The following is a 27,873-nucleotide window of genomic DNA, read 5'->3' as shown; positions in this document are numbered from 1 at the left end:
ACTTTTCTTGTAAGACCTTGCCTCCATACCAGGCAACATCTTATAAATCTCCTCTGAACCCTTTCCAAAAGTTTCCTCCCACAGTCCAAAGATATGCAGAGGAGGTGGACTAGCCATACTAAATTTCCCTATAGTGTTAACGAATATCTAGGCTCAGTGAATTAGCCATGGGAAATCTAGGGTTACAGGGATAAGGTAGGGTTCTGGGTGGGATACTCTTTGGAGGATTGGTGCAGACTTTCACACTGTAGGAATTCTATGACCCCCATTTATATACACTGCAAATTTTTGTTTTAACCCACACTTCTGAATTGGCACCCTCCATAAACCACCAAAAACTATATACACAAAATACGAGAGGTCTACTGTATTATCGCCACCTTCGTGATGTCAGAGTAGCTAGCCAAGGGTGTAAGTGAGAAGGATCTCTGTTGATAAGTGTAACTTAAGGCAAAGTTGCATTATTAAAGGATTTTTGCTGCAAATCAAGTGTAACAAATGGAGTATTCGATGAGTTAGCATAAGCCTGTCTCACAGATGTCAAGTTAATAGAACTTTTACTATACCACAAACAGCAAGGACCCCAAGACTGAACCCTGCAGAACCCGACTTGATAAAGCCTTCTAGTCACAAGAAACAGCCCTTGACCATTACCCCCAGCCCTTGACCATTACCCTCTTGATGCAGAATTGGCCCAATGGTAGGAAACAACCAGCTAAATTTCCTTGGATTCCATCAACTCTTACCTTGGTTATTAATCTCCCAAGTGAGACTTTATTAAAAGCCATGAAGTTCAAACAGACTACAAGAAAAGCATTGTCTTCATCCAAACACCTGGTTACCTCTGAGAAATTCAATCAAGTTGGTCAGACTTGATCTCTCCTTAACAGAACCATACTGACTGCTCCCAATTAATCCCGCCCTCTCCAAATGCAGATTAATTCTGTTCCTCAGAATTGTTTCTAACTGACCAGTCTGTAGGTTCCTGGTTTATCCTTTCCTCCCTCCTTGAATAACAATACCACAATAGCTGTCCTCCAGTTCTCTGGCACCTATCCTGGAATTGAAAATTATTGCCAGTGCCCCTACTGTTTCCTTCCTTGTCTTGCTCAATAACCTGGCAAACATTATACAGCCCAGGAAAGTTATCTACTTTTTACACTGCCAAACCAATCAGAACCTCATCACTATACATGCAAACTTCTTTAAGTATATCCCAGTCCTTCATCCTGATTTCTACACCCATAGTGTCCCGCTCACGAGTGAACACAGACGTACAGTATTCATTTAGAAATTTGGGCTGACTCCATGCACAAATTAGACCCTTCATGGCCCTCTTCTTTCCCTAGTTATCCTTTTACCTTAATGTCAAATACTTGGGATTTTCCTTTTCTTTACCTGCCATCATTCTTTCAAGCCCCCATTTTGTTCTCTTAATTTCCTTTTTAAATCTCCTCCTGCACATCTATATTCCTCTAGGGATTCTGCTGTTGAGCCCTCAGTCTGCCATTGGCCTCCCTTTTTGTCTTTATCTAATCCTGTACATTCTTTGATGTGCAGTGCTCACAGGATTTGTTGGTGCTACCTTGTCTTTAGTGGAAGATGTTGGCCCTGTACCCTCCCTACTTCCTTCTTGAATGCATCCCACTCCTGACGTAGATTTACCTAGAAGTATCTAATTCCAATCTACTTTAGCTAAATCATGTGATCTTAATAAAATCAGCCACCCCTCAATTGAAAACTTTGACCCTTTTGCCCTAAGTGCTATATCCAATTGCTCCATGAAATCAGACAATGTTTTGGCCTCAGATGCTTTCTGTAGTAGTGAATTCCACAGGATCACTACTCTGGGTGAAAAATAATTGTTCCTCATCTCAATACTAAATGTTTACCACATATCCTTAAGATGGTCACCCCTGCCTCTGGACTCCCAGTCATTGGGAACATCCTTCCTGCATCTATTCTGTGCAGCATGCTGTTAAATTTTATACGTTTCAGAGATGCCCTCATTCTTCTAAATTCCACAGAACAGAACTGAATCAAAACCAATTCAATCTCTCTTCATATACCAGCCCTGTCTGATAAACATTTGCTGCATTCCCTCTATAGCAAGAACATCCTTCCTCAGATAAGGAGATCAAAATTGCACACAATACTCCAGGCAGGGTCTCACCAAGGCCTTGTATAATTTACAAGGAGCCATCCCTGCTCCTGTACTTAAATCCTCTCGCTATAAAGGCCAACGTTGCATTTATCTTCTTTGCCCTGATGCACCTGCATGCTTACTTGCACTGACTGGTCTACAAGGACACCCAGATCTCATTCTGCACCCACAATACTGAAGATACATCAAAATATTTGTTCACTCGGACTGACCAGGGGCCTGGCAGCATGTGCCCAAACAGAGATAAAGCAGAGACAACATATTGAGTCAGGGGGCCTGGAGCTTGGTGACCAGTGATGTTCCGCAGGGATCGGTTCTGGGACCACTGCTCTTTGTGATTTTTATAAATGACTTGGATAAGGAAGTTTGTCAATGACACGAAGGTTGACCGAGTTGTGGGTATTGTGGAGGGCTGTTGTTGGTGCAAGGCTGGGTCGATAAGTGGCAGATGGCGTTCAACCTGGAAAAAAGTGTGAAGTGATTCATTTTGGAAGGTTGAATTTGAATAAAGAATACAGGGCTAAAGGCAGTATTCTTGGCAGCGTGGAAGAACAGAGGGATCTTGGGGTCCACATCCACAGATCCCTCAAAAGTTGCCACCCAGGTTGATAGGATTGTTAAGGCACCATATGGTGTGTTGCCTTTCATTAGCAGTGGGATTAAGTTTAAGAGCTGCAAGGTTATACTGCAGCTCTATAGAGCCCTGCTTAGACCACACTTAGAATATTGTGTTCAGTTCTGGTTGCCTCATTATGGAGGAGGATGTGGAAGCTTTAGAGAGGGTGCAGAGGAGATTTACCAGGATACTGCCTGGACTGGAGGGCATGTCTTATGAGGGAGCTAGACCTTTTCTCATTGGAGCGAAGGAGGATAAGAAGTTACTTGATTTAGGTGTACATGATGATAAGGGGCATAGACAGACTGAATAGACAGAGACTGTTTCCCCATGGCAGAAATGACTATCACAAAGGGACATAATTTTAAGGTGGATTGGAGAAAGGTTTGGGGGAGATCTCAGAGATTGGTTCTTTACACAGAGTGTGGTGGGTGCACTGTCAGCAGTGGTGGTAGTGTCAGATACATAAGGGACATTTAAGTGACTCTTGGATAGGCACATGGAAGCTAGTACAATGAAGGATATGTAGGTTAGTCTGACCTTACAGTAGGATAAAAGGCCAGCGCAACATTGAGGGCTGAAGGGCCTGTACTGTGCGTATTGTTCTCTGTTTGATGTTCATCCATTTCCTTATTAACTAATATTAACAGCCATTCTCAGTCTTTACAGGGCAAACACTCATTTTACTGGTTTTCTTTTTTAAATACATGTAGAAACACTTGCTATACACTTTTGACAGTTCTAGCCCATTTTCTGTCATACTAATATCTTTCTTTTGATTAACGTCTTTATATTTTGACAAATCATCTGATCTGATCACCTTTGTGCAATTATAAACTTTCTTCTGAAATCTGACGCTTACCCTAATTTGTTTAGATATCCACAAATGGTGTGTCCTCCCTTTAGAATTTATTTATTTATTGTTGGTATTTAGAGCATTCTAAAATATTCCCCATAATATCTGCTGTGTCTCTATTGATCTATCCCCTGATAGTAGTATCCTGTTTTTGTATTCCAGATCACTTCAGCTAGCTCAATTTTCACACTCATGTAGTTGCCCTCATTTAGATTTAAATTACTAGGCATAGAGCTGATTTTCGCCCTTTCAAACTGGATGTAAAATGCAATAACATTCTGGCTTTTGCTCCCATTAGCTCGGAGGTGACTAATTAATCCGGTTTTACTACACAATACCAAGTTTAATATAACCTGCTGTCTTGTCAATTCCAAAATGCGCTGCTCTTAAGAAACTCTCACGAATACATTCTATGAATTTCAAACTATTACTGTCAATTTGAATTATCCAGTCTGTACGTAGGTGAAAATCACCCATGATTATTGACCATTGACCATTGCAAGCATCCAATATTTCTTCTTGTATGGGTATATCCAATATTGTAATTACTGTCCAGGGGTCTGTAGACCAAGTAGTAGAAAGTGAGGACTGCAGATGCTGGATATCAGAGTCAAGAGTATGGTGCTGGAAAAGCACAGCAGGTCAGGCGGCATCCGAGGAGCAAGAGAATTGATGTTTCACGCAAAGGGTGGTGTCTCTATGGAATCACCTGCCCGTGGAAGAAGTGGAGGCTGTACAATTACGACATTTATGGTCTATCCCTAGCTGCCTTTCAGAAGGCAGTGGTGAGCTGCCTTCTTGAATCGCTGCACTCCATGTGCTGTAGGTAGAACCACAATGCCATTAGGGAGAAAATTCCAGGATTTTGACCCTGCAACTCTGAAGGAATGACAATATACTTCCAGGTTAGGATGGTGGTGTTCCCATGTCTCTGCTGCCCTTGTCCTTCTAGAAGAGAGTGGTTATGGGTTTAGAAGGTGCTGTCTAAGGAGCCTTGAACATCAGCACATCATGTAGATAGTACATATTGCTGCTAACTAAGCCTTGATGGTGGAGGCTCTGAATGTTTATGATTATGGTGCCAAACAAGTGGGCTGCTTTGTCCTGGTAGGTATCATAAAATTCAATCCATACAGTCAATCCATATGACATTTTATAAATTCCTATTTTGGAAAGAGAACCAGTCTGACAAGGTTGGAATACATACAGACTCTAACCTCACACCTTCAATGTACTGTCTGAACTGAGATATCACTTTTAAAAAATAAAACCTTAAGTTATCAATGTGACTTGAAAGAAGTTCTGAAATTTACATTTTAATGAACCCAAAACTCATTCTAAAAGATGAGAGACTTAACAGCAATCTAGGTTTGTTCAAAATATTGTTTCAGTTGCATGACACTGTGACTTGTTGCTATAAATTCTGTGTGTTATGATCCTGCTCCACAGCTAACTGAAGAAGAAGCAGTGCTCTGAAAGCTAGTGCTTCCAAATAAATCTGTTGGACTATAACCTGGTGTTATGTAATTTTAAACTTTGTCCACCCCAGCCCCACACTGGCACCTCCACATCATTTATATGGACAGTTCACAGTTCGGTATCTGGTCAACAGTAACCCCTAGGATGTTGATAGTGGGGAATTCAGTGATGATGGTACCATTACATGTTAAGGGATAGTGATTCAATTCTCTCTTATTGGAAGTAGTATTGCCTGGTGCTTATATGATACAAATGCTACTTGCACTGGGGCATGGACTGTTTTTGTACAACCAATGTTTTGGAATACAAAAATTTCAAATTTGCAACTATGCTACATGCTTACGTTTTTCGTTCAGAGACTGTCTGGGCTACCAGTTCATAGATCTGTGCACCATCAGTTGATGTTGAGATGACAAAGAAAGCCTTATTATCTGTAAAAGACAAGAGAAAATATCAGCAAACAAGTAACCAGTAAACATTTCTCAGTTTGCCCTTGCCAATTCTTGTACCAGAATGTGAACCTTAGCAAGGTTAGATCTCATGGAATACAGGGAGAACTAGCCATTTGGATACAGAACTGGCTCAAAGGTAGAAGACAGAGGGTGGTGGTGGAGGGTTGTTTTTCAGACTGGAGGTCTGTGACCAGTGGAGTGCCACAAGGATCGGTGTTGGGCCCTCTACTTTTTGTCATTTACATAAATGATCTGGATGTGAGCATAAGAGGTACAGTTAGTAAGTTTGCAGATGACACCAAAATTGGAGGTGTAGTGGACAGTGAAGAGGATTACCTCAGATTACAACAGGATCTGGACCAGATGGGCCAATGGGCTGCAGATGGAGTTTAATTCAGATAAATGCGAGGTGCTGCATTTTGGGAAAGCAAATCTTAGCAGGACTTATCCACTTAATGGTAAGGTCCTAGGGAGTGTTGCTGAACAAAGAGACCTTGGAGTGCAGGTTCATAGTTCCTTGAAAGTGGAATCGCAGGTAGATAGGATAGTGAAGGCGGCGTTCGGTTTGCTTTCGTTTATTGGTCAGAGTATTGAGTACAGGAGTTGGGAGGTCATGTTGCAGCTGTACAGGATATTCGATAGGCCACTGTTGGAATATTGCGTGCAATTCTGGTCTCCTTCCTATCGGAAAGACGTTGTGAAACTTGAAAGGGTTCAGAAAAGATTTACAAGGATGGTGCCAGGGTTGGAGGATCTGAGCTACAGGGAGAGGCTGAACAGGCTGGGGCTGTTTTCCCAGGAGCGTCGGAGGCTGAGGGGTGACCTTATAGAGGTTTACAAAATTATGAGGGGCATGGATAGGATAAATAGACAAAGTCTTTTCCCTGGGGTCAGGGAGTTCAGAACTAGAGAGCATAGGTTTCGGCTGAGGAGGGAAAGATATAAAAAGAGACCTAAGGGGCAACTTTTTCACACAGAGGGTGGTACGTGTATGGAATGAGCTGCCAGAGGAAGTGGTGGAGGCTGGTACAATTGCAACATTTAAGAGGCATTTTGATGGGTATATGAATAGGAAGGGTTTGGAGGGATATGGGCTGGGTGCTGGTAGGTGGGACTAGATTGGGTTGGGATATCTGGTCGGCATGGACGGATTGGATTGAAGGTCTGTTTCCATGCTGTACATCTCTATCTCTATGACTCTCACTGACAAAGGAGGGAGAAGTCACTGGTTCCTGAAGGTGGCCACACTGAAACAAAAGGTCATTCAACCCTTGGCCTGTTTCACATTAAATTAAAAGCTAAGGATTTTTTATTTAATTTCTACTACAGTCTCGATTGTGGACTGAAATAGGAAAACTATTTAAAAACCAAAGATTGTTGTAGAATTGCTGCATTTTCTAAAAGCAAGTAACCTGATACTCATTGTAGGTGTTGTTTACCCAACTGTTCATTCAGTCACTTACAGCTAAGCTGGAGCCAGGGGGCCATGTACAAACAAAGATTTAGCTGACAAGTAGTTGGTCTATGGACTAGTGACCAGTTACAGATGACAAAAACCTCCTGCCTGCCAATAATGTGTGGTTAGCTCCTAGATAGCTGAACAACTTAGGGATATAAATGCTTGGGTTAAGCAAATTGACCTCCAGAAGCCATGAGCAAACTCTTTTTTCTTCAATAAGAACCACCTTAACCTTGAAGAAAGCAGTTTATTTTTCCCTTAACAGGCTATGACTCTCAACCAGAAAGCCAGAGACTTTATAAGCATGAAGCAGCCACCCTGCACCTTCTCCAAGCAAATGAAAAGCTGAAGGAGGAGAATCCAAGGTACAGCACACCATGACAAGCTAAAAGACCATCTCCATGAACCCTGTGAACAGGGAACGTTGAACTGCCTTCCCTATCTTGCTCTCTACCCTTCACAATCATATGATTATTTTCTTGCTCATGTATGTGCACGTCCACACATGCATATATTAGTTAAACTTAACTAGCTGTTAATTCAACAAAGGTTCACAGCTGTTTATATATTTATTTGTAATAAATAGCAACTCTTAAGTACAGAAACCTGGTCTGTGCTTTCTGTCAAACCAGAGGAGAAAGTGAGGACTGCAGATGCTGAAGATCAGAGCTGAAAATGTGTTGCTGGAAAAGCGCAGCAGGTCAGGCAGGATCCAAGGAGCAGGAGAATCGACATTTCGGGCATGAGGCCTTCTTCAGGATAGCCCTTCCTGAAGAAGAGCTCATGCCCGAAAGGTCGATTCTCCTGCTCCTTGGATGCTGCCTGACCTGCTGTGCTTTTCTGTCAAACCCGTCTGAAAGACAGATAAATTGCAGAGTTCTGTATACCTTTTCAAATCTTGGTTACTTTTGTGGGGACTCCAGGATTAGCAGTGCTTGATCTTCAGCGTGCTATACCAGTGAAGCACAACATGAATGATGGCTGATCTGCAATTTACCTCCATTAACTGCCCTTTGTCCCATAAACCTCACTCAAGCAACACAGAAGTTTAGTCAATCTCACTTCTGAAACTTCCAGGTGATCTTAAACTTTGACAACTTTCCTCAGGGACCATGTTCTATATTTCACTTCCCTTTATGAAGAGAATACTTCCTGACATCACTCTTGAACTGTCTGGGGCAGAATTTAGCCAGACCAGACAAAATTATTTCTTTCTATCTATCTAATTAAATCCTTTAATTATATTAAACACCTCAACCACATCAATCTTCTAGACCTGAGAGAAAACAAACCTCCGTTATGTAACTTAGCCTTGGAAGGTTGTTAATCTGGAAAAGTATTGAGATTACACACATCAACAAAATACACAATTCAAATAAGGTGTGTCACCAGGCAAATGTTGATGAATTCATTAGAATAGTCAAGTGCATTCCTAATTAGTGAGCTTCTGACTATCATCGCATCTCTCTAACCTCCAGCATTAATTTCTTTCTATCCAAAAGTATCACAGTGTTGACCTGGGTAGATGAATGGCCTGACCTGTTGCGACTTCCCGCACAAGCACAGCAGACAGCTTGATGATGGGGCTGAAGATGTGTTTTGTGTCTGCATTGGCAGCAAGGTTCTTACTGTGACATTTCAACACCAGTCTTTCATCCTGCTTCTGGGACAGGACCAGGATATCCTCCAACAGCAGAGTGTAGAGATCTGGAGATAATGGAAGGATTGAACATCAATGATAGGTGTGTAATGCTCAGCATCAGCACTGTCTTACATTGCGAGAATTACAAACTTTCAGAACTGTGCAAAATATATAGCTAAACTCAATCTGTCAAACCTTTGTTTCAAATACAATTTCAGGATGGAAAAAAAACATACACTGTGAACATCCAGGTGCTTGCATAATAAACCAATATTTCTATGGATTGGTGCTTCAACAGAGACTTAGATCAGGAGCTTTGTTCTGACACTTCAGGATTGGGGTAAAGGCACTGAAACCCAGTCACTGAAGCCCCTACTATTTACAACTCCCCTTTGCACTATGGAATAGAACCAAAACAGGCACAATAACCGAATAGCCTTCTTCCGAGCCGTAACAATTCTGTGATGCTGTGATTTGTGCTCAATGCAGCGTTATACAATAAGCCTTGTGATTCATCAGCAGTTCACACCAAGGCTCAGTTAATGTTTCTTAGTGAAATTCAGGGGGAACTCTTACCCTAAAACACTCGAGACACAGAAACTTGAACCTTTGCCTGGAGGCAGTTGCACACCTTTGTTTAATTACTATCTTAGACATAACTGACAGGTAGAGGCAGGATAATACAACTCAGCCAGACACCTTAGTTCAAATTATCAAAAAATAGAATTGTTATGGGTGCACTGATAGGAGAAAATTTACAGCCTCCTTAATAGTAGTTATACTGTCAGAAAGAGCACTAAACAAGGAACAGAGTTTAAAGCAAAGGTAATGTAGAAATCATGGGAAATTTAATCATGGTACATAGACTGGATAAATCAAATTGGCAAAGCTGGATAAAGCTGAAAATGTGTTGCTGGAAAAGCGCAGCAGGTCAGGCAGCATCCAAGGAGCAGGAGAATCAATATGGATAAATTCAAAATTGAGCTTGCTGAACGTGTTTGCGAGAGTTTCTTGGAGAAATCTGTTCTGAAACCAACTAGGGACAAAACTCTTCAGATTTAAGGTAGAGTGATGAAGGTAATGGATTGCTTAGTGATATTATAATCAAAGATCCTCTGTGGATTAGGTGGTCGTAATATACCTGAATATCATTTCGGGTTTGAGAGCAACAGGTTGGTGCCCAAACCAAAAATCTGAAATTTGAGCAATTCCAAAGTTATAGATACGAAGGAACAATTAGTAAATATATTCCAAAGTATGAAATAGTAAACAGGAGAAATATGCAAATAAATTATTTAAATTTGCAATTAAAATGCTTAATTCAATTACAAAAATGTGGTGAGAAAAGTCACTCTGTGGTCCACTAGGCTACCGAAAAACAGTATTTGATCAAAACAAGAGCTTTACAATCTTCAAAGAATAGTAACAAGTCTTAAGATTCAGCAGTACTAGAAACCAGAAAAGGGTCACCAAAAAATGAATGTAAAAGGAAAAAGTGAAAGGAGAGTGAGAGTCAGGAATTTTTTAAAAATTGTAAGAACTTTTACAAGTGTATAAAAAGGAGATCAGCTAAATTAATGAGGGGCAATGAGAAAATGACAGATATGTGACACAAGTATTTGGTGTCCTTTTTTTAAAAAAGAGAAGACAAATTATAGAGCAGAAATAAATTTAAGCAATTAATATCTCCACAAAAAAAAAACTGGACAAACTTAAGGAACTAAAATCTCCAGGCCACAATGACTTAAATCCTGCGTTTCAAAAGAGTTAGTTGCAGTAATAGTGGACACACAAACTCTGATTTTTAACAATTCCCTAGATTCTAGGACAGTCCTAAGGAATTGGAGTTAGCAAACACAACATTATTCAAGAAAGGAGAGAGAAATAATAGGAAACTGTTCAGTTGGCTTGATATCAGTCATCAGGACTATGCTGAAAACACTTACTAACAAAGTCTCAACAATGCTCTTCCAAAAAAAACAATGATCAGATAATGCCAGCAATTTTGAACGAAAAGATGATGTTTGACAAGTCTGCTAGCATTTTTTCAGTATTGCATTACGAGAAGTGTGGACAAAGTAAATGACAAAAAACTGTTTCCATTGGTGGAATGATTGCAAAAAAATGAGCAGAGATTTAAGGTAATTGTTGAAAGTGATGGCAACACAAAGAAAGGCTTCTTCACATAACGTGGCTAGGATCGGAATGCTCTGCCTGACAGTGAGAGGAAGACAGGTTTGATCAAGGCATTCAAGAGGCAGTTTGATTATTATGTAAAAAGGAAGAATGTGTAGGGATAGGAGGATCAGCACTGAAAAAAGAATGGAGAAGTTGGGATTGTTTTCTGTAGGGGTTAGAAAGAGTAGGCAAGGAGAAACTGTTCTGGCCTGTAAGGGGATCAAGAACAAGTGGCAACAGATTTAACAAGTGCTTTACAAAAGAAGCAAATGAGGAAGAAAAAATATTTTCACACGACAAACACTGCCTGTAAGTGTGTGGAGGCAGCTTCACATGAAGCATTCAAGAGGACACTGACTGGTTACTGAAATGAAACAATGCACAGAAGTATGAGGAAATTGTAGCAGAATAGCACCAAGTCAGGATGTTTATATGAAGAGCTGGTACAGACACAATATTCTCAATGGCCTCCTTATATGCTGAAATAATTCTGATTCCATCTTCATGTTGTAATACTGTTACTCACCGATTGTTTTGTCTTTATTTACTCGCCAGGTTAGAGGCCCTTCATGAATCATGTTCCGCTTTGTAAGATCCAGATTCTTAAACAAAAAATGAAATTACAAATTACACTAAAAGCAAAAGAGGGTCTTAATTTGAGTTATCAATCATTTTGTAACAGGCTCCTGGCTCTCTCAGATTCACCTCTTTACCTGAAATTATTGAGGAAGGTTTGCGCTCTCTTTTTGGTCAGTTACTCACCCGAAATTCCTCAATCAGTGGGTAGTCTGGCTGCTTTAGGCTGGACAGGTCCAGGCGACGCTGGTAATCTTCCAACCGCTGATGGAAACAAATAATCTATTAACCTCTGTAAGACAGTGCCGATCGAATCTAACAATCACAAAATAACAGCTCTCCAACCCTCCTTCCCAGCCCTAAAACAACATAATTTCAAGTTTGAATAATAGTCAGCTAATAACTCTTTGGAAAAGACGACAGTGCCTCACAAATCTCAGGCTCCTTTAGTCAATTCCTTCTGTCCTTAGCATCAATATGTTACTGGCTCAGAGCTGAGCAACTAGACAAGGATCGCTGGGTATTTATTATAATTTAGGCAGCCAAGAATGGGTGACAGTGGAGATAGGGAAAGCAAATAATTCAACTAGAAACAAACTAAACATTAATGACTATATCACAGACCTCTGGAAACTGCCACTGGTGTGACAGTTCATCTTTGGTTTGGTATGAAATTATTCTGATTTAGAAGCTTGGATCTAGTTTCAAAGTCATGTGTGATAGCTTGATGGCAAATCAAGTGAAGCCATCAAGTGAGCTGGGTACTCAGGCACCAAATTTGTTCTCTAAAAGGTACCCTTTTATTGCTTTGAGTGGAAGCACAGGTAGCAATCTTCCAAGAATCCTTAGATTCTGGGAAAATCCCAGTCAACTAAAAACTGCCAGCGAAAACAACCCTAATCTGTCCAAGCTCTCTCAACTAAAATTCTCCAGACCAGGCAAAACCCTGGCAAATCTCCTCCACGTTCTCTTCAGTGTGGTCACATCTCTTCTGTATGTATATTCTAGAACTGGACACAATACTCTTAACTGTGGCCTTGCCCCTCTGTTCAAACTACATGCCTCGGTAAATAAAGGAAAGTATCCAAAATGATTTCTTAACCACTTTATCCACCTGATCTGCTACCTTAAGGAAACTGTGTACACACATGCTAAGGTCCCACTGATTCTTTGGTGCTTCCCAGAGTTCTACCATTGATCATGTATTTCATTGCCTTGTTTGTCCTGCCCTAGTGCATCACCTCACATTTGTCTGGATTGAATTCCATTTACCACTGATCAGCCCATCTGACCAGACCATCTATACCCTCCTGTAATCTAAAGCTACCTTCCTCAATATCATCTCAATAATTTTCATCATCTGAAAACTTGATCAATCTTCTTACATTCAAATCTAATTCATTTATGCATGACCACAAAACAGCAAGACCCCAATACTGACCCCTGCAGAATCCTGATGGACATGAGTTTTCAGTCATACAAACAATCCTTGACCATCACTCTCTGCTACCTTGCAACTCAATCGATTCTGGATCCAATTTGCCAAATTTCCTGGTATCCCATGGGCTCATAACTCAGCTATCAGTCTCCCATATGGATCCTCACCAAAAGCTTTGTTGAAGACCAAGTCGACTGTGTTGAATGCAATGCCCTCATCTACACATCCGGTTACCTCTCTGAAAAGTTCAATCAAATTGATCAAACATGACCTCCCCTTAACATAGTCGAAGAGTGTGGTGCTGGAAAAGCACAGCTGGTCAGGCAGCATCTGAGAAGCAGGAGGGTCAACATTTCGACCATAAGTTCTTCATCAGGAAACCAATGAAGAGCTTATGCTCAAAACGTCGATTCTCCTGCTTCTCGGATGCTGCCTGATCGGCTGTGCTTTTCCAGCACCACACACTTCAACTCTGACCTCCAGCATTTGCAGACCTCACTTCCTCCCTTTAACATATTCATGCTGACTTTAGTTTCCAGCATCTGCAGTCCTTGTTTTTACTACCTTTACGATTGATCCCTACTTCTCCAAGTGCAGGTTACTTCTATCTCTCAGAATTGTTCCAATAGCTTCTGTACTATCGAGGTTACAGTGATTGTCCTGTAGTTTCCAGATTTATCTTCCCTTCTTGAATAATGGTACCACATTGACTGTTATCCAGTTTCCTAGCACTTTTCCTGTGGCCAGACAGGACTTGAAAATTATTGCCAGTGGCCCTGTTATTTCATCCCTGGCCTCACTCAACAGCCTGAAATGCAAATGATTTAGAGGATACATGAGAGAGAGTTTTTTTTCACCCAGAGACTGGCAGATATATGGAACGTGCTGCCTGAGAGAGTGTAGAGGAGGCAGATCCTCTCTCAATATTTAAGACACATCTGGGTGAGCACAAAGTCCTAGGGCATAGTCAGCTATGGACCAAGTGCTAGTAAATGGGCTTACTGTAATTTGGGTGTATGTTGGTCAGCAGGAACATTGTGGGCCGGAGGACCTGCTTCTATGTTGTATAGCTCTATGATATTTCCTTGGCCCAAGGAGATTTGTCTACTTTATAGGCTGCCAGACCACTCACTGTCCTCTGTAGAATCCTTTACCACAGAGGGTAAAAAAATTGCAGTAAGCATATGTAAGGCTGAGATAGACAGATTTCTAATCATAAATGAATCAAGAGTAATGCGGAAAAGGCAGAGAAGTGGAATTGAGCATTATTAGATCAGCCATGATCTCTCAGAATGAAAAGACCCAATGGGCTGAATAGTCTACTTCTCCTCCACTGTCTTACGGTCTTAAGATGTGAAGCGAATGCCACTGGCAAGCCCAACATTAGTTACCCAGCTCTAATTACCCTAGAATTGAATGGCTTACTGGGCCATTTCAGAGTGCAGTTAAAGTTCAATCACATTGCCATGGATAGGGAATCAGATGGAAGCCAGATTCCCTTCCCTAAAAGGACATTAGTGAAACAGATGGGTTTTTACAACAAACAGTAATGGTCATATGGTCATTGTTACTAAGGTTAGCTTTTAATTCCAGATTTATTGAACATTTTTAGTTTAAGGCAAGTCCCACCAGTCAGGCTCCTATGGAAATCAAACTGCATACTCATTGCCTCTGTGCAGCAGAGCAAAGAACACCACCAAGAGCTTTCTCTGTTGAAATACTGACCTGTTTATTCTCAGCTTCTTTCACAGCCTGATTCACAAAATTCAGAATCTGCCTACAACATTCTGCAGCTTTCTTCACCTTCTTTTTCTCTTCATGTTGCTCTGGATCTAAGGATAAAGAGATCTGTCCCATTAGGGAAAAGACTTTCATCCTTCTCCAGAAAATTCACAAGGTTTAAATTAAACCATCTTAAAAACTAGATTGCATAGAGCAGCAGATTTAACCTCAATAGTTCAGTATTAGGAGAAATGTATGCAATGCAAATTAGCATATGAAATGTCCTCAAATCTTAAAAGAACTAGAATGCAGTGGCTCTCCTGGTTTTTAAAGAATTAGCAGCTACACACTAATTGCATGAGAACTGCCTGAAATTGCATCAACACCACACTCACACAACAAACCTTACACAAGACAGAATTTGGATGGATTCCTGTGCCTGTGCTTAGCTGCACAAACCTGCTGCCACCTTTCTTCATATCAACATATTGTCCTATATCCAACTAAACAAAGTGAACACAATGAAACACAGATTATCACTCATCACTGCATGATTCAGTTTAATTTCCTTGAATTACTCTTTCTTCTTCCTCCTTTGATCACGTGCTGCAGTCCCACTATATAATCCTATCATTCTGACATTTCCATGACTTTTCCAGATCTAGAATCTGGCACTTCAGTCTAAATCATTCAGAGGTTCTCCCTCGTCTGACTCCAGAAGATCCATACCTGTGTTTTTAGCAATATTCTCCAGAAGCAACGGGTATTTTGTCAGTCTCTGCATTTCAGTCGGGATGATGTCCTTTAACTGCAGTCTTCGGCACTGTGGATTACTCTGTGCCTCCTGCAACAGATCACATTATTAAGGTGAATCCTTGCTCTTCCCAAGTTGCATTAACAATTTTTTAAAAATCAGTCACTGTCCTTTACGAATCTTGCAACTTCTTTCCTGTGACCCACCCCCACTAATTTCTCCATTCAACTGCATATCCTTTGCGCTGATACTCAGAATTACACTATTACATTTCTGACAGAAAAGGACTCACTTAGATTATTGCAGATCCTTTGCCCCATATTCTACGTCAACAATATTTTTCTACCTCACTTGATCAATACAGTTTGTTTATGGTCAGGAAAGGAAAGAGCGTTTGATGGGGACAGTATAGAGGGGTCTTAACTCTGTACCTAAGTTCACATGGTACCTAACCTGGGAGTGTTTGATATTGAGAATGTAGAGTCAGCTTTATTCTGCATCTAGCCTATGCTGCGCTTGCCCTTGAATGTGTTTTGGGACTTGTCCTGATGCCTTATTAAAACCTAACATTTCAAACCCTTTCATGCCTTGCAGTTAGGATTTGGAGGCTCTCACCTGAATGATCGCCTGGAATCGTGCATCTTTCTTCTGTTTTGATTTGATGAGTTCCAGGGCAAATGGCTGATTACTGCAGAAAGTGGCAGCAGCTCGTTTAAACTTCTCCTCTTCTGAGCAGCTGAACTAGAAAAATCAAATTTGGAGATGCCGGTGTTGGACTGGGGTGTACAAACTTAAAAATCACACAACACCAGGTGATAGTCCAACAGGTTTAACTGGAAGCACACTAGCTTTCGGAGCATCGCTCCTTCATCAGGTGATAGTAGAGGGCTCAATCCTAACACAAAATTTATAGCAAAAATTTACAGTGTGATGTAACTGAAATTATACATTGAAAAATTGGTTGTCTGCCAAGCCTTTCATCTGTTAGAATACTATGATAGTTTCACTTCTTTCATGTGTAAATCACAAAACCCTTTTTTAAAAGGTTGCATTCTCAGGTTAGCTGTTAACAACGGTGATAGCTAGACAATATGTTGAAGGTGCTAGCCCCCTGTGTTCTCTGTCTATGCCACAATGTTTAGATTGATTCTAATCTAAAAAGTGAGATAACGGAGTTTTACATGAATTCATGCAGTTTTTGAGCAAAGTACAATGTAACCCTGCAAGTTACATTACAGAGTTACATTGTACTTTGCTCAAAAGCTGCATGCATTCATGTAGAACTCTGTTATCTCACTTTTTAGATTAGAATCAATCTAAACATCATGGCATAGACAGGGAACACAGGGGGCTAACACCTTTAACATATTGTCTAGCTATCACCATTGTTAACAGCTAACCTGAGAATGCAACTTTTTAAAAAAGGGTTTTGTGATTTACACATGAAAGAAGTGAAACTATCATAGTATTCTTACAGATGAAAAGCTTAACAGAATCAATTTTTCAATGTATAATTTCAGTTACATCACACTGTAAATTTTTGCTATAAATTCTGTGTATTAGGATTGAGCCCTCTCTGATCACTTGATGAAGGAGCGACGCTCCGAAAGCTAGTGTGCTTCCAGTTAAACCTGTTGGACTATAACCTGGTGTTGTGTGATTTTTAACTTAGAAAAATCAATCAGGATTTATTCATATAGGCATCAATCATGAACCAGATAACAGTACAAAAAATGTCAATCCCATACAAGGCAGAATTCACAATCTTAGACAAGAGATCGTTTAATGTTTTGAGATTTGAACAACGATGACAATACTAGTATTAGGGCTATAGTTCAAAATTATTGATCTCTAGTTATCCAAGTGGAGAGATACTTCGTTTTTGTATCAATGCAGGTCTTGTGGTGAGCTCAAATTACTGTTAGGAAGTGAACTCAAAGCCTTTGACCTATGAATAATTACGAAGGGGCAACAGATATCTAATTCAGATTGCCGTAAAATGCAGAGGAAATTCAGAATTAATGCTGATCATGTTTTCGATGATGGAGATCATGGGTCGCATTCATGCAAAAAGTGTACCCTGCATATGGTATACACTGCAGCTAAACTGAGTCAGTGCTGGAGTGGGAGGATACAGAGCCAATACAAAAAGCACCAATCATCTTTGCCCTGAATTGTTTTAACAATGCTTTTGCATTTGTCCAGTGTTCCCTCACCTTCTGACCCTGGGTCTTCAGCTGATGGGAAGCTCTGGGATGGTCAGTAGTGAGGCATTTGTCTGTCTCCAACCTCTGACTTAATCCCTATTAACACATTAATCAAGTATTGGTCCTGTTAAAACCATGGTCAATAGTGACTCTTTAGATGTCAATAATTGGGACTTATTGATTGGTGTTCATGGAAGTCACACAGACAGTTGGACTGCCTGTCTCACAGTTAAATGTTCCTTTCCACCTGAGACGAAACCTGGATATTATTTGGATTGCGATACAAAATCCATCCCACCCTGGCAATGTTTTTCTACAACATCTACCACTGGGGAGAAGGTACAGAAGCCTGAACACATGCACCAGCCAGTTTCGTAACAGTTTCTACCCTATTGTTGTCAGGATATGAATGGACTCTCAAACTCTTAACATTCACCTGTCCCTGTGTTTTTGTTTTTGCCGCTGTTTACCCATTATTTACTATCTATGCTACTTAACTCTCTGATCTGCCTGTATTGCTCGCAAAGACAAAGCTTTTCACTGTGCCTCAGTACACGTGACAATAAAATGAATTCAATTTAATTCAGGGAACTATAGATCAGTGAGACGTCGGTGGTGGGCAAGGTGCTGGAGGGAATCCTGAGGGTCAGGATGTACATGTATTTGGAAAGGCAAGGACTGATTCGGGATAGTCAGCATGGCTTTGTGTGTGGGAAATCATGTCTCACAAACTTGATTGAGTTTTTTGAAGTAGTAACAAAGGGGATTGATGAGGGCAGAGCAGTAGATGTGACCTATATGGACTTCAGTAAGGCGTTCGATAAGGTTTCCCGTGGGAGACTGGTTAGCAAGGTTAGCTCTCACAGAATACAGGGAGAACTAGCCATTTGGACACAGAACTGGCTCAAAGGTAGAAGACAGAGGGTGGTGGTGGAGGTTTGTTTTTCTGACTGGAGGCCTGTGGCCTATGACCAGTGGAGTGCCACAAAGATTGGTGCTGGGTCCTCTACGTTTCATCATTTACATAAATGATTTGGATGCGAGCATAAGAGGTATGGTTAGTAAGTTTGCAGATGATACAAAAATTGTAGGCGTGGTGGACAGTGAAGAGGGTTACCTCAGATTACAACGGGATCTTGACCAGATGGGTCAATGGGCTGAGAAGTGGCAGATGGAGTTTAATTCAGATAAATGAGAGGTGCTGCATTTTGGAAAAGCAAATCTTAGCAGGACTTATACATTTAACGATAAGGTCCTAGGGAGTGTTGCTGAACAAAGAGACCTTGGAGTGCAGGTTCATAGCTCCTTGAAAGTGGAGTCACAGGTAGATAGGATAGTGAAGAAGGCATTTGGTATGTTTTTGTTTATTGATCAGAGTATTGAGTACAGGAGTTGGGAGGTCATGTTGCAGCTGTACAGTTCATTGGTTAGGCCATTGTTGGAATATTGCGTGCAATTCTGGTCTCCTTCCTACTGGAAGGATGTCATGAATCTTTGAAAGAGTTCAGAAAAGCTTTACAAGGATGTTGCCAGGGTTGGAGGATTAGAGCTATAGGGAGAGGCTGAATAGGCTGGGGCTGTTTTCCCTGCAGTGTCGGAGGGTGAGGGGTGACCTTATAGAGATTTACAAAATTATGAGGAGCATGGATAGGGTAAATAGACAAAGTCTTTTCCCTGGGGTTAGGGAATCCAGAACTAGAGGCATAGGTTTAGGGTGAGAAGGGAAAGATATAAAAGAGACCTAAGGGGCAACTTTTTCACACAGAGGTATGAATGGGTATGGAATGAGCTGCCAGAGGAAGTGGTGGAGGCTTGTACAATTGCAACATTTAAAAGGCATTTGGACAGGTATATGAATAGGAAAGGTTTGGAGGGGTATGGGCCAGGTGCTGACAGGTGGGGCTAGATTGGGTTGGGAAATCTAGTCGGCATGGATGGGTTGGACCAAAGGGTCTGTTTCCATGTTGTACATCTGACTCTATAATGGTATGAGCTGCTACTGGAGGAATTGTGCATCAAACTAAATATTGTGCAATCACCAGTGGATAATTCTCTCCTAGAATTAAGTCGGGGGGGAAAATCGCTGATAGAATAATTTGAGATGGTTAGGCTAAGGACACTGCTCTGAGGAACTCCTATAGAGATGTGCTGGGGCTAAGCTAATTGACCTCCAACAACCTCAAGCATCTTCCTTTCAGAATGACTCCAACACTAGACGGTTATCTCCTGCTAATAAATTGATCTCTTTCAACTTATGCTGGGCCTAGTGACACAAAGTATTTATGGTCCAATTTTCTCATCATTGAAAGGTTGTGTAGCCCTGACTTCAACATGTTTTAATACGAATGTGTTAGTGCACAGCAAATGAATCCAAATGTTGCAGTTACTGTAGAAGAGTTATTTCAGCTGCAGTCTGTGATTCTCCAAGTAAGGTTCTATGTAATCTCTTCTCAAGGTCACAATGGTTAACAGATACACTTACCCAGCTCAGCAGGTCTTCTCCAATCTGATCAACCACAAAGTTTTCATTCCTTTTCCAGACTTTCCTCATCTGCTCATTTAATGAAACTGGGAAAATAAACAAAGCTCAAAAGATCAAACATTTGATCCAATTTTACCCAACTTTCAAGTTGTTTCAAGGAGGAATGATTGGGAAATTTGCAGAAATAATAAAAAATGGATAGATAGCTGATGAGGAGAGCTGGCCAGAGGTGATTGGAAAGGAAGAAGTGGAGAAAGCGAGGATTGTGGTTGCTGGAGATCAGAGTCAAAAAGTGGCGCTGGGAAAGCACAGCAGGTCAGGCAGTATTCTGAAGAGCTTTTGCTTGAAACATGGACTCTCCTACTCCTCGGATGCTGCCTAATTGGAAAGGAAGCCTAACAGGAAAGATGCTGGTGCAGCAATGGCAAGAGTTTCTGGGGTAATTCAAGAGGCACAGCGGAAATACATCACAAGGAAGAAGAAACAACATTTTAAAGGGAGGAAGAAGCAATCATGGCTGACAAGGGAAGCCAGGGATAGCATAAAAGCAAAAGAAAAAGCATGAAATGCGGTGAAGATTAGGAGGAAGCCTTTAAAAACCAGCAGAGGATAACTTAAAAAAAAACAAAAACGGGTGGGAAGATAAAATATGAGGATAAACTAGCTAGTAACATAAAAAAGACTACAAGAGGTTTTTTGTTTGACAAGATAAGAGAAAGGCAAGAATGGACATTAGACTGCTGGAAAAGGAGGCTGGAGAACTAGTAATGGGAAACAAAAGGAGCTGAATAGGTACTTTGCACCAGTCTTTACAGTGGAAGACACCAACAGCGTACCAGAATTTTGAAAGTCAAAGGGCAGTGATAACTGGAGTGGCCATCAAGAAGGAGAAAGTGATGGGGAAGCTGAAATGTCTGAAGGTGGATAAATCACCCGAAACAGATGGACCAGACCAGAGTTCTGAAGAAGATAGCTGAGGAGATTGTAGAGACACGGGCATGATCTTTCAGGAATCACTAGAGTAGGGGAGGGTCCCAGAGAGCTGGAAAATGGCTAATATAACACCCTGGTTAAGAAGGGGGAGAGAGACAGATAAGGAAATTATGAACCAGTTCGCCTGACCTCCTTTGTTGGTAAGATCTTAGAGTCCATTATTAAGAACAAGATTGCGGAGTACTTCGAGGTGCATTGTAAAAAAGGGTTGAGTCAGCATGGCTTCAGCAAGGTGAAATTACGCCTGACATCTCTGTTGGAATTCTTTGAGGAGGAAATGAGCAAGTTAGTAAAAGAGAGCCAGTGGACATGATCTATTTGGATTTCCATAAGCTCTTTGATAAGGTGCTGCATAGGAGGCTGCTAAACAAGACAAGGGCCCATGGTGTTAGGGGGTAAATATGAGCACGGATAGAGGATTGACTTACTGGCAGAAGGCAGAGAGTAGGGATAAAGGGCTATTTTTCAGAATGGCATCCAGTGATAGGGGTCAGTGTTGGGACCACAACTATTCACATTACACATTAAAGATCTGGATGAAGGAATGGAGGGCATTGTTGTTAAGTTTGCAGATGGAGAGGCAGACTCTGTTGAGGAAACTGGCAGTCTGCAGAAGGACTTAGGCACGCTAGGTGAGTGGGCAAAGAAGTGGCAAATGAAATACAGTGTGGGAAAGTGTGAGGTCATGCACTTTGGTAGGAAGAATAAAAGCATATTTTCTAGATTAGGCTATTTTCTAAATGGGGAAAGACTTCAGAAACCTGAAGCACAAAGGGTTTTGTGAGCCCTGGTTCAGGACTCTCAATGTAACATTCAGGTTCAGTTGGCAGTAAGAAAGGCAAATGTAATGTTGGCATTCATTTCAACAAGGCTAGAATAAAGGAGCAGACATGTAATGCTGAGGCTGTATAAGGCTCTGATCAGACAAGAATTTTACAAGAGTTTTACAAGAATGATACCAGGATGAAGGGCTTGCCATATGAGGAGCAGTCGAGGACTCTGGCTCAAAACTCGATGGGATTTGATTTGGGGGGCTTGGGCGCTTCTGATTGAAACTTACAGAATTCTCAGTGGCCTGGACAGAGTGGACATGGAGATGATGTTTCCAGTAGTAGGAGAGATTAGGAGAATGCCAAATCTTCAAACATATTTAAGACAAAGATAGATACACAGATTCTTGATTAGTAAGGGACTCAAGAGTGACAGGGAGAAGGCAGGATAATAGGTGAGAGAAACAAATCAGCTATAATCAAATCGGCGGAGCAGACTCAAATGGGCCAGTTGGTCTAATTCTATTCCTCTATCTTATGGCCATGAGATTGCAAACTGTGTTTGAATATGACTCTGTTATTGTTGGCAGCCCACAGAGTCTCATAGATGGCCATTATCAAGTTGTTAGATGTTTTAAGACCATCCAATTTAGCAGTGACAGTGCTAGAGAACACGATGGAGCTTATTCTCAATAAGATGATGGGAGTTCAGCTCAAGGACTGCACTGTAGTCACTCTTACCAATACTATCATGTATAGATGTATCTGTGACAGGCAGCTGATGATAATAAGGTCAAGCATGTTCTGCCCTCAGCAGATCCAGTCCAACAGCAATGTCCTTTAGGACTCAAGCAGCTTAGTCAGTTGTAATGCTGCCAAGCCGATCTTGATGGCAGACATTGAAATCCGCACCCACAATACATTGTGTGCCCTTGCAACCTCACAGCTTCCTTCAAGTATTATTCAATATGTTCATCAGTTGTGGGGTTCAGTGGGTGGTAATCAGCAGATTTCCTTGCTGTTTGACCTGACGCCATGAGAGTGCATGGTGTCCAAAATCAATGATCAAAACCCACAGGGCAACACCTGTCCGTTTGTGTGTCACCGTGTCTTCTCTTCTACAACAGGCAAGCAAACAGGCTGCGTTTGCAGAGTCTTGCAGAGATGTGATTGAAATCTGAAGTAATTTTAGTTACCAGTTCCCATGGCAGTCAACTAAAAAATCAATCCCTCTCAATTTCAATCACTTTACAGGTTGGCTATTTAAGGCTGTAATAAGGACTATTTTCTTCTTTCAGAAGATGTGAACCTTTGGAACCCTCTAGAGGGATGTGGATGAACAGTTACTATATTTGAGGCTAAGGTCAATAGATGGATTTTTTGGACACTAAAGAAACAGGAATTATAAAAGGCCAGGTGGGAAAATAGTATGGAAGTCAAGAAGCAGCCATGATCCTGTTAAACAGAGTGCTTGAGAAGCCCATATGACCCATTCCTACTACTATTTCATATGTTCCTGAAGCAGCTACAAGTCCCATCACAACCCTGACTTACTGTGAAGCTGCAGAATTTCATCAAGGTTGGAAAATATGCTCCTCACTTCAGCTGCAGGTAAACTGCCATCTCGCATCATCTTCTGGTAAAAGATTACATCCAGAACTTTCAGCATTCTGATGTGAGCACGCTCAGTGTTGAAAAGTTCTATCAAATTATCAGAAACAAAAAAACAAATTGATGATTAGAGATAAATTGCAAATTAGAACTCATAGGACACTCTCACAAGGCTTCCTAAAATCATATTAGAGAACACTGCACAAGTGACAAAAACAAACTGCTGGAATACCTCAGCTGGTCTGGCAGCATCTTAGACAGAAAGCAGAATTAACCTTTCAGGTCCAGTGACCCTTCTTCAGGTCCCCTCTTTTGTCCAACAATTTCTGTTTTTGTTTCTGATTTCCATGATCTGCAGTTCTTTCAATTTTTGTTTACTATGCACACTGAGGTCCATTGCACTTACTCCCTTGCCTCTTCTTCATCTGACCCTCTGCAATCTCTCCATAATTGGCTGATCTTATTGAGTCCTATAACCACACAGTCTCTATGATTCCCAATCACAAAACAGTTCCCCCATTTAACGCAGCACTCCCCATAAATCTACTCCACTCCGCCACAAAACACTCCTGGCATTGCACTTTCCCAAACCCAGAATGCTCTTGAGATGACCTTCAGCCTACTCCAAGTACCCACACCATCAACCCACCTTCCCCTGAACCCCATTGCCTCAAGACACTCTGTATGCACTCACCACCCTCTCAAACTCAAGACAGACTCCTGACAATTCTGACTATCTTACCATTAATAACTTCTTGCCGCTTGATCTCATGTGGTTTCAGGCCAGACAGGATGTCCTGGCTCACCAGTTGCTGCCAATTAGCTGGGTCTTGCTCCACATCTGAAAGGTGCATTTGATCTTCATCTGTCTGAGCCAGGCACTGGCTTTGAGAAGTCGGCTCAGTCCAAGCTCCATAACCATGACCATCCATTCTGAAAAAAAACCATCACAAACATTACATTCAATATGGCAATTCCAAAATCTCTCAGCTCTCAGAAAAAAATTCCCTCATCACACTCGTGAAAGGACAACTCAATTTTTAAATAACGTCCTCTAATTCTGGACTCACCCACAAGAGGAAACATCTTTTCCATGTGTGTCTTGTCAAGACCACTCAATCTTATGCTGTAGACTTCAATCACTCTTACATACTTCGGTGGCAACAAACCCTATCTGTCCAATTTTGCCTCCTAAGACAACCCATTCATTCCAGGGATCAATCTCAAAATTCTTCTGAACCATTTTCAATACATTTACATCCTTCCTTAAATATGGAAGAACACATATTTGAAAACTACACATATTTGAAATGTGGTCTCACAACTATATTATGTAACTAAAATACAACACCCATACTTTTACGTGCAATTCCTCTTGTAATAAAGGTCAGCATTCCATTAATCTCCTTGACTACGTGCTGTTCCTGTGTATTAACTTTTTAAGACTCATGCACAGATGATCCCTCAAAATTCTGCAGTCCTCCCCATTCATAACTCTTCCTGCCATAGTGAAGAATTTCACATTTTTCTACATTATACTTTGACAGATTTTTGTCCTCTCAACCTATTTATATTATTTGCTAACATAATTTCTCACCTATCTTGGTGTCATCTGCAAATTTAGCTCCCATGCTTTTGCTCCTTCATCTGAGATATAATTGTACAAAGCTGAGTTCCCAGCGCAGACCCCTGCAAGACCCCATTCACCACAGTCTGCCAATCAAGACACAACCTATTTCTGCCAGCCAACAAGCCAATTTTCTACCCAAGATAATCAAGATAGGAGCTTCAACTTGGTGCAGTAATCTTTGACTTTGGCAGCAAATACATCTATAGGTTCCCCTTTATCCACAGCACATCGTCCTCCTCCAAAGGATTCTTACAAATTCATTAAATATGATTTCCCTTTGACAAACAAAACCAACAACATAATTGACAAGCTTCTTTTCTCAATATGCCCAGCCTAAAAGGTTCATTCTAATCCTTTACACTTGTCAAACTAACTGGTTTATAGTTTCTGTTTAGTGCCTCCTTCTCTTCCTCAAATAGAGATTTTACATATATTACTTCCCGGTGTAAAGGAATCTTTCCTGTATTGAGGGAAGTTTAAAAATTAAAATTACCACCACATCTGCTCACTCAATCAGTAATCTCTGTTAAGACCTTAGGATGAAATCCATCAGGACCAAGGCACTTGCCAGCGCATAGCCCCAATCTTGCTCAGTACTCCCTCCCTCATGATTGTATTTTCACTAAGGTTCCCTTGCACCTGATTTACAGACCTTACTGAGAGTTTTCTTGTATCATAGAAACATAGAGGATAAGAGAAGTAGGCCATTCAAACTTACAAGCCTGTTCCATCATTCAACAGAATCACAGCTGAACATCAAGCTCAATCCTACCTTTCCCTAGATCCCTTGATTCCCTTAGTCACAAGAGCTATATCTACCTCCTTCAGGAAAACACAATACTTCGGCCACAAACACTTTCTGTTGTAGAGACAGACGATTCTGAGTGAAGATATTTCACCTCACTGCAAACCTGAAATGTTTTCTCCTTCCCCAAAAACTATGATTTCTGGTTCTGGACTCCCAACCATTGGGAGTATCCTTTTGGCATCTAATTGGTCTAGTTGTGTTTCACTTTTATCTTAAATATTCCAGTTCATTTCAGTTTCCACACCCACACAGTTGCCATTATTAGAGCTTCAAACCAATTTTCTCCCTTTAAAGCAGAATGCAAAAGTCAATCGCATTGTAGTATTATACAGGGACACCAGTACTGTACCCCAGTGTTATAGTGACAGACCTGTCCCCACCAGTACTGTACCCCACTGTTATAGTGACAGACCTGTCCCCACGAGAACTGTACCCCAGTGTTATACAGGGACAGACCTGTCCCTCCCAGTACTGTACCCCACTGTTATAGTGACAGACCTGTCCCCACGAGAACTGTACCCCAGTGTTATACAGGGACAGACCTGTCCCTCCCAGTACTGTACCCCAGTGTTATACAGGGACAGACCTGTCCCTCCCAGTACTGTACCCCAGTGTTATACAGGGACAGACCTGTCCCCACCAGTACTGTACCCCAGTGTTATAGTGGCTGACCAGTCCCCACCAGTACTGTACCCCAGTGTTATACAGGGGCAGACCTGCCCCTCCCAGTACTGTTCCCCAGTGTTATACAGGGACAGACCTGTCCCCACCAATACTGTACCCCAGTGTTATAGTGACAGACCTGTCCCCACCAGTACTGTACCCCAGTGTTATACAGGGACAGACCTGTCCCTCCCAGTACTGTACCCCAGTGTTATACAGGGACAGACCTGTCCCTCCCAGTATTGTACCCCAGTGTTATACAGGGGCAGACCTGTCCCCACCAGTACTGTACCCCAGTGTTATACAGGGACAGACCTGCCCCTCCCAGTACTGTACCCCAGTGTTATACAGGGACAGACCTGCCCCCACCAGTACTGTACCCCAGTGTTATAGTGACAGACCTGTCCCCACCAGTACTGTACCCCAGTGTTATACAGGGACAGACCTGTCCCTTCCGGTACTGTACCCCAGTGTTATACAGGGACAGACCTGCCCCTACCAGTACTGTACCCCAGTGTTATACAGGGACAGACCTGCCCCTACCAGTACTGTACCCCAGTGGTAAACAGGGACAGACCTGTCCCCACCATTACTGTACCGCAGTGTTATACAATGCCAGGCCTGTAACCCACCAGTACTGTACCCCAGTGTTATACAGGGACAGACCTGTAACCCACCAGTACTACACCCCAGTGTTATACAGGGTGCAGACCTGTCCCCCAGTTTGATAAAGCAACTGACCCATACCTCCTGATTTTTGCAAAATTATGTTTGAGCTCTCAAAATTTACTTTGTACCTTACTCTCTAGCAGCCTCAGTTAGCACATTTCTGGCTCACTGGTTAATTCATACCCAAATTCAAACTCTGCCGATTCCACTTATTTCTCAATAAGTGAGCATATCCCAACTTAGCCTCTTAGGTGCTCACCTGCGACCTGGTTTTGGGGTACATGGGGGTGTGGCAGTCTCCAGACTCCTGAAACACAAGAAAATTAACAATTTAGAAAACCTCAGCTTCAGCTTCTCCCTCATATTGAGCTCCTTCTCCTTCCCAATCAGCGAGGCGGCAATGGCCCAGTGGTATTATCACTAGACTATTAATCCAGAAACTAAGCTAATGTTCTGGGGACCTGGGCTCGAATCCTGCCACGGCAGGTGGTGGAATTTGAATTCAATAAATACTTATCTAGAATTCAGAATCTGTTGATGACCATGAAACCAATGCTGATTGTCAGAAAAACCAATCTGGTTAGTAACATTCTTCAGGGAAGGAAATCTACCAACCTCATCTGGTCTGGCCCGCATGCAACTCCACAGCAATGTGGTTGACTCTCAATTGCCCACTGAAATGGCCTAGCAAGCCATTCAGTTGT

General features: G+C 41.6%; 1 protein-coding gene across 1 annotated transcript in view; it reads right to left on the bottom strand.

Moving 5' to 3' along the window:
• Positions 1-27,873, bottom strand: part of LOC140494017 (rho guanine nucleotide exchange factor 12-like) — a 93,123-nt gene that overhangs the window by 22,338 nt on the left and 42,912 nt on the right. The window contains exons 23-33 of the mRNA XM_072592949.1: positions 27,429-27,476; positions 24,142-24,332; positions 23,343-23,489; positions 20,026-20,111; positions 15,952-16,077; positions 15,312-15,426; positions 14,586-14,692; positions 11,609-11,686; positions 11,373-11,448; positions 8,566-8,733; positions 5,459-5,546 (exon numbers count right to left, since the gene is read on the bottom strand). Coding sequence (XP_072449050.1) covers positions 5,459-5,546; positions 8,566-8,733; positions 11,373-11,448; positions 11,609-11,686; positions 14,586-14,692; positions 15,312-15,426; positions 15,952-16,077; positions 20,026-20,111; positions 23,343-23,489; positions 24,142-24,332; positions 27,429-27,476 — 1,230 coding nt within the window. The remainder of the gene's footprint in view (positions 1-5,458; positions 5,547-8,565; positions 8,734-11,372; positions 11,449-11,608; positions 11,687-14,585; positions 14,693-15,311; positions 15,427-15,951; positions 16,078-20,025; positions 20,112-23,342; positions 23,490-24,141; positions 24,333-27,428; positions 27,477-27,873) is intronic.

This window comes from Chiloscyllium punctatum, chromosome 23 (genome assembly GCF_047496795.1).
Source record: "Chiloscyllium punctatum isolate Juve2018m chromosome 23, sChiPun1.3, whole genome shotgun sequence".
Lineage (NCBI taxonomy): Eukaryota > Metazoa > Chordata > Chondrichthyes > Orectolobiformes > Hemiscylliidae > Chiloscyllium > Chiloscyllium punctatum.
The sequence above is the reverse complement of the archived record's forward strand: the minus strand, read 5'-3'. Positions and strand labels throughout refer to the sequence as shown.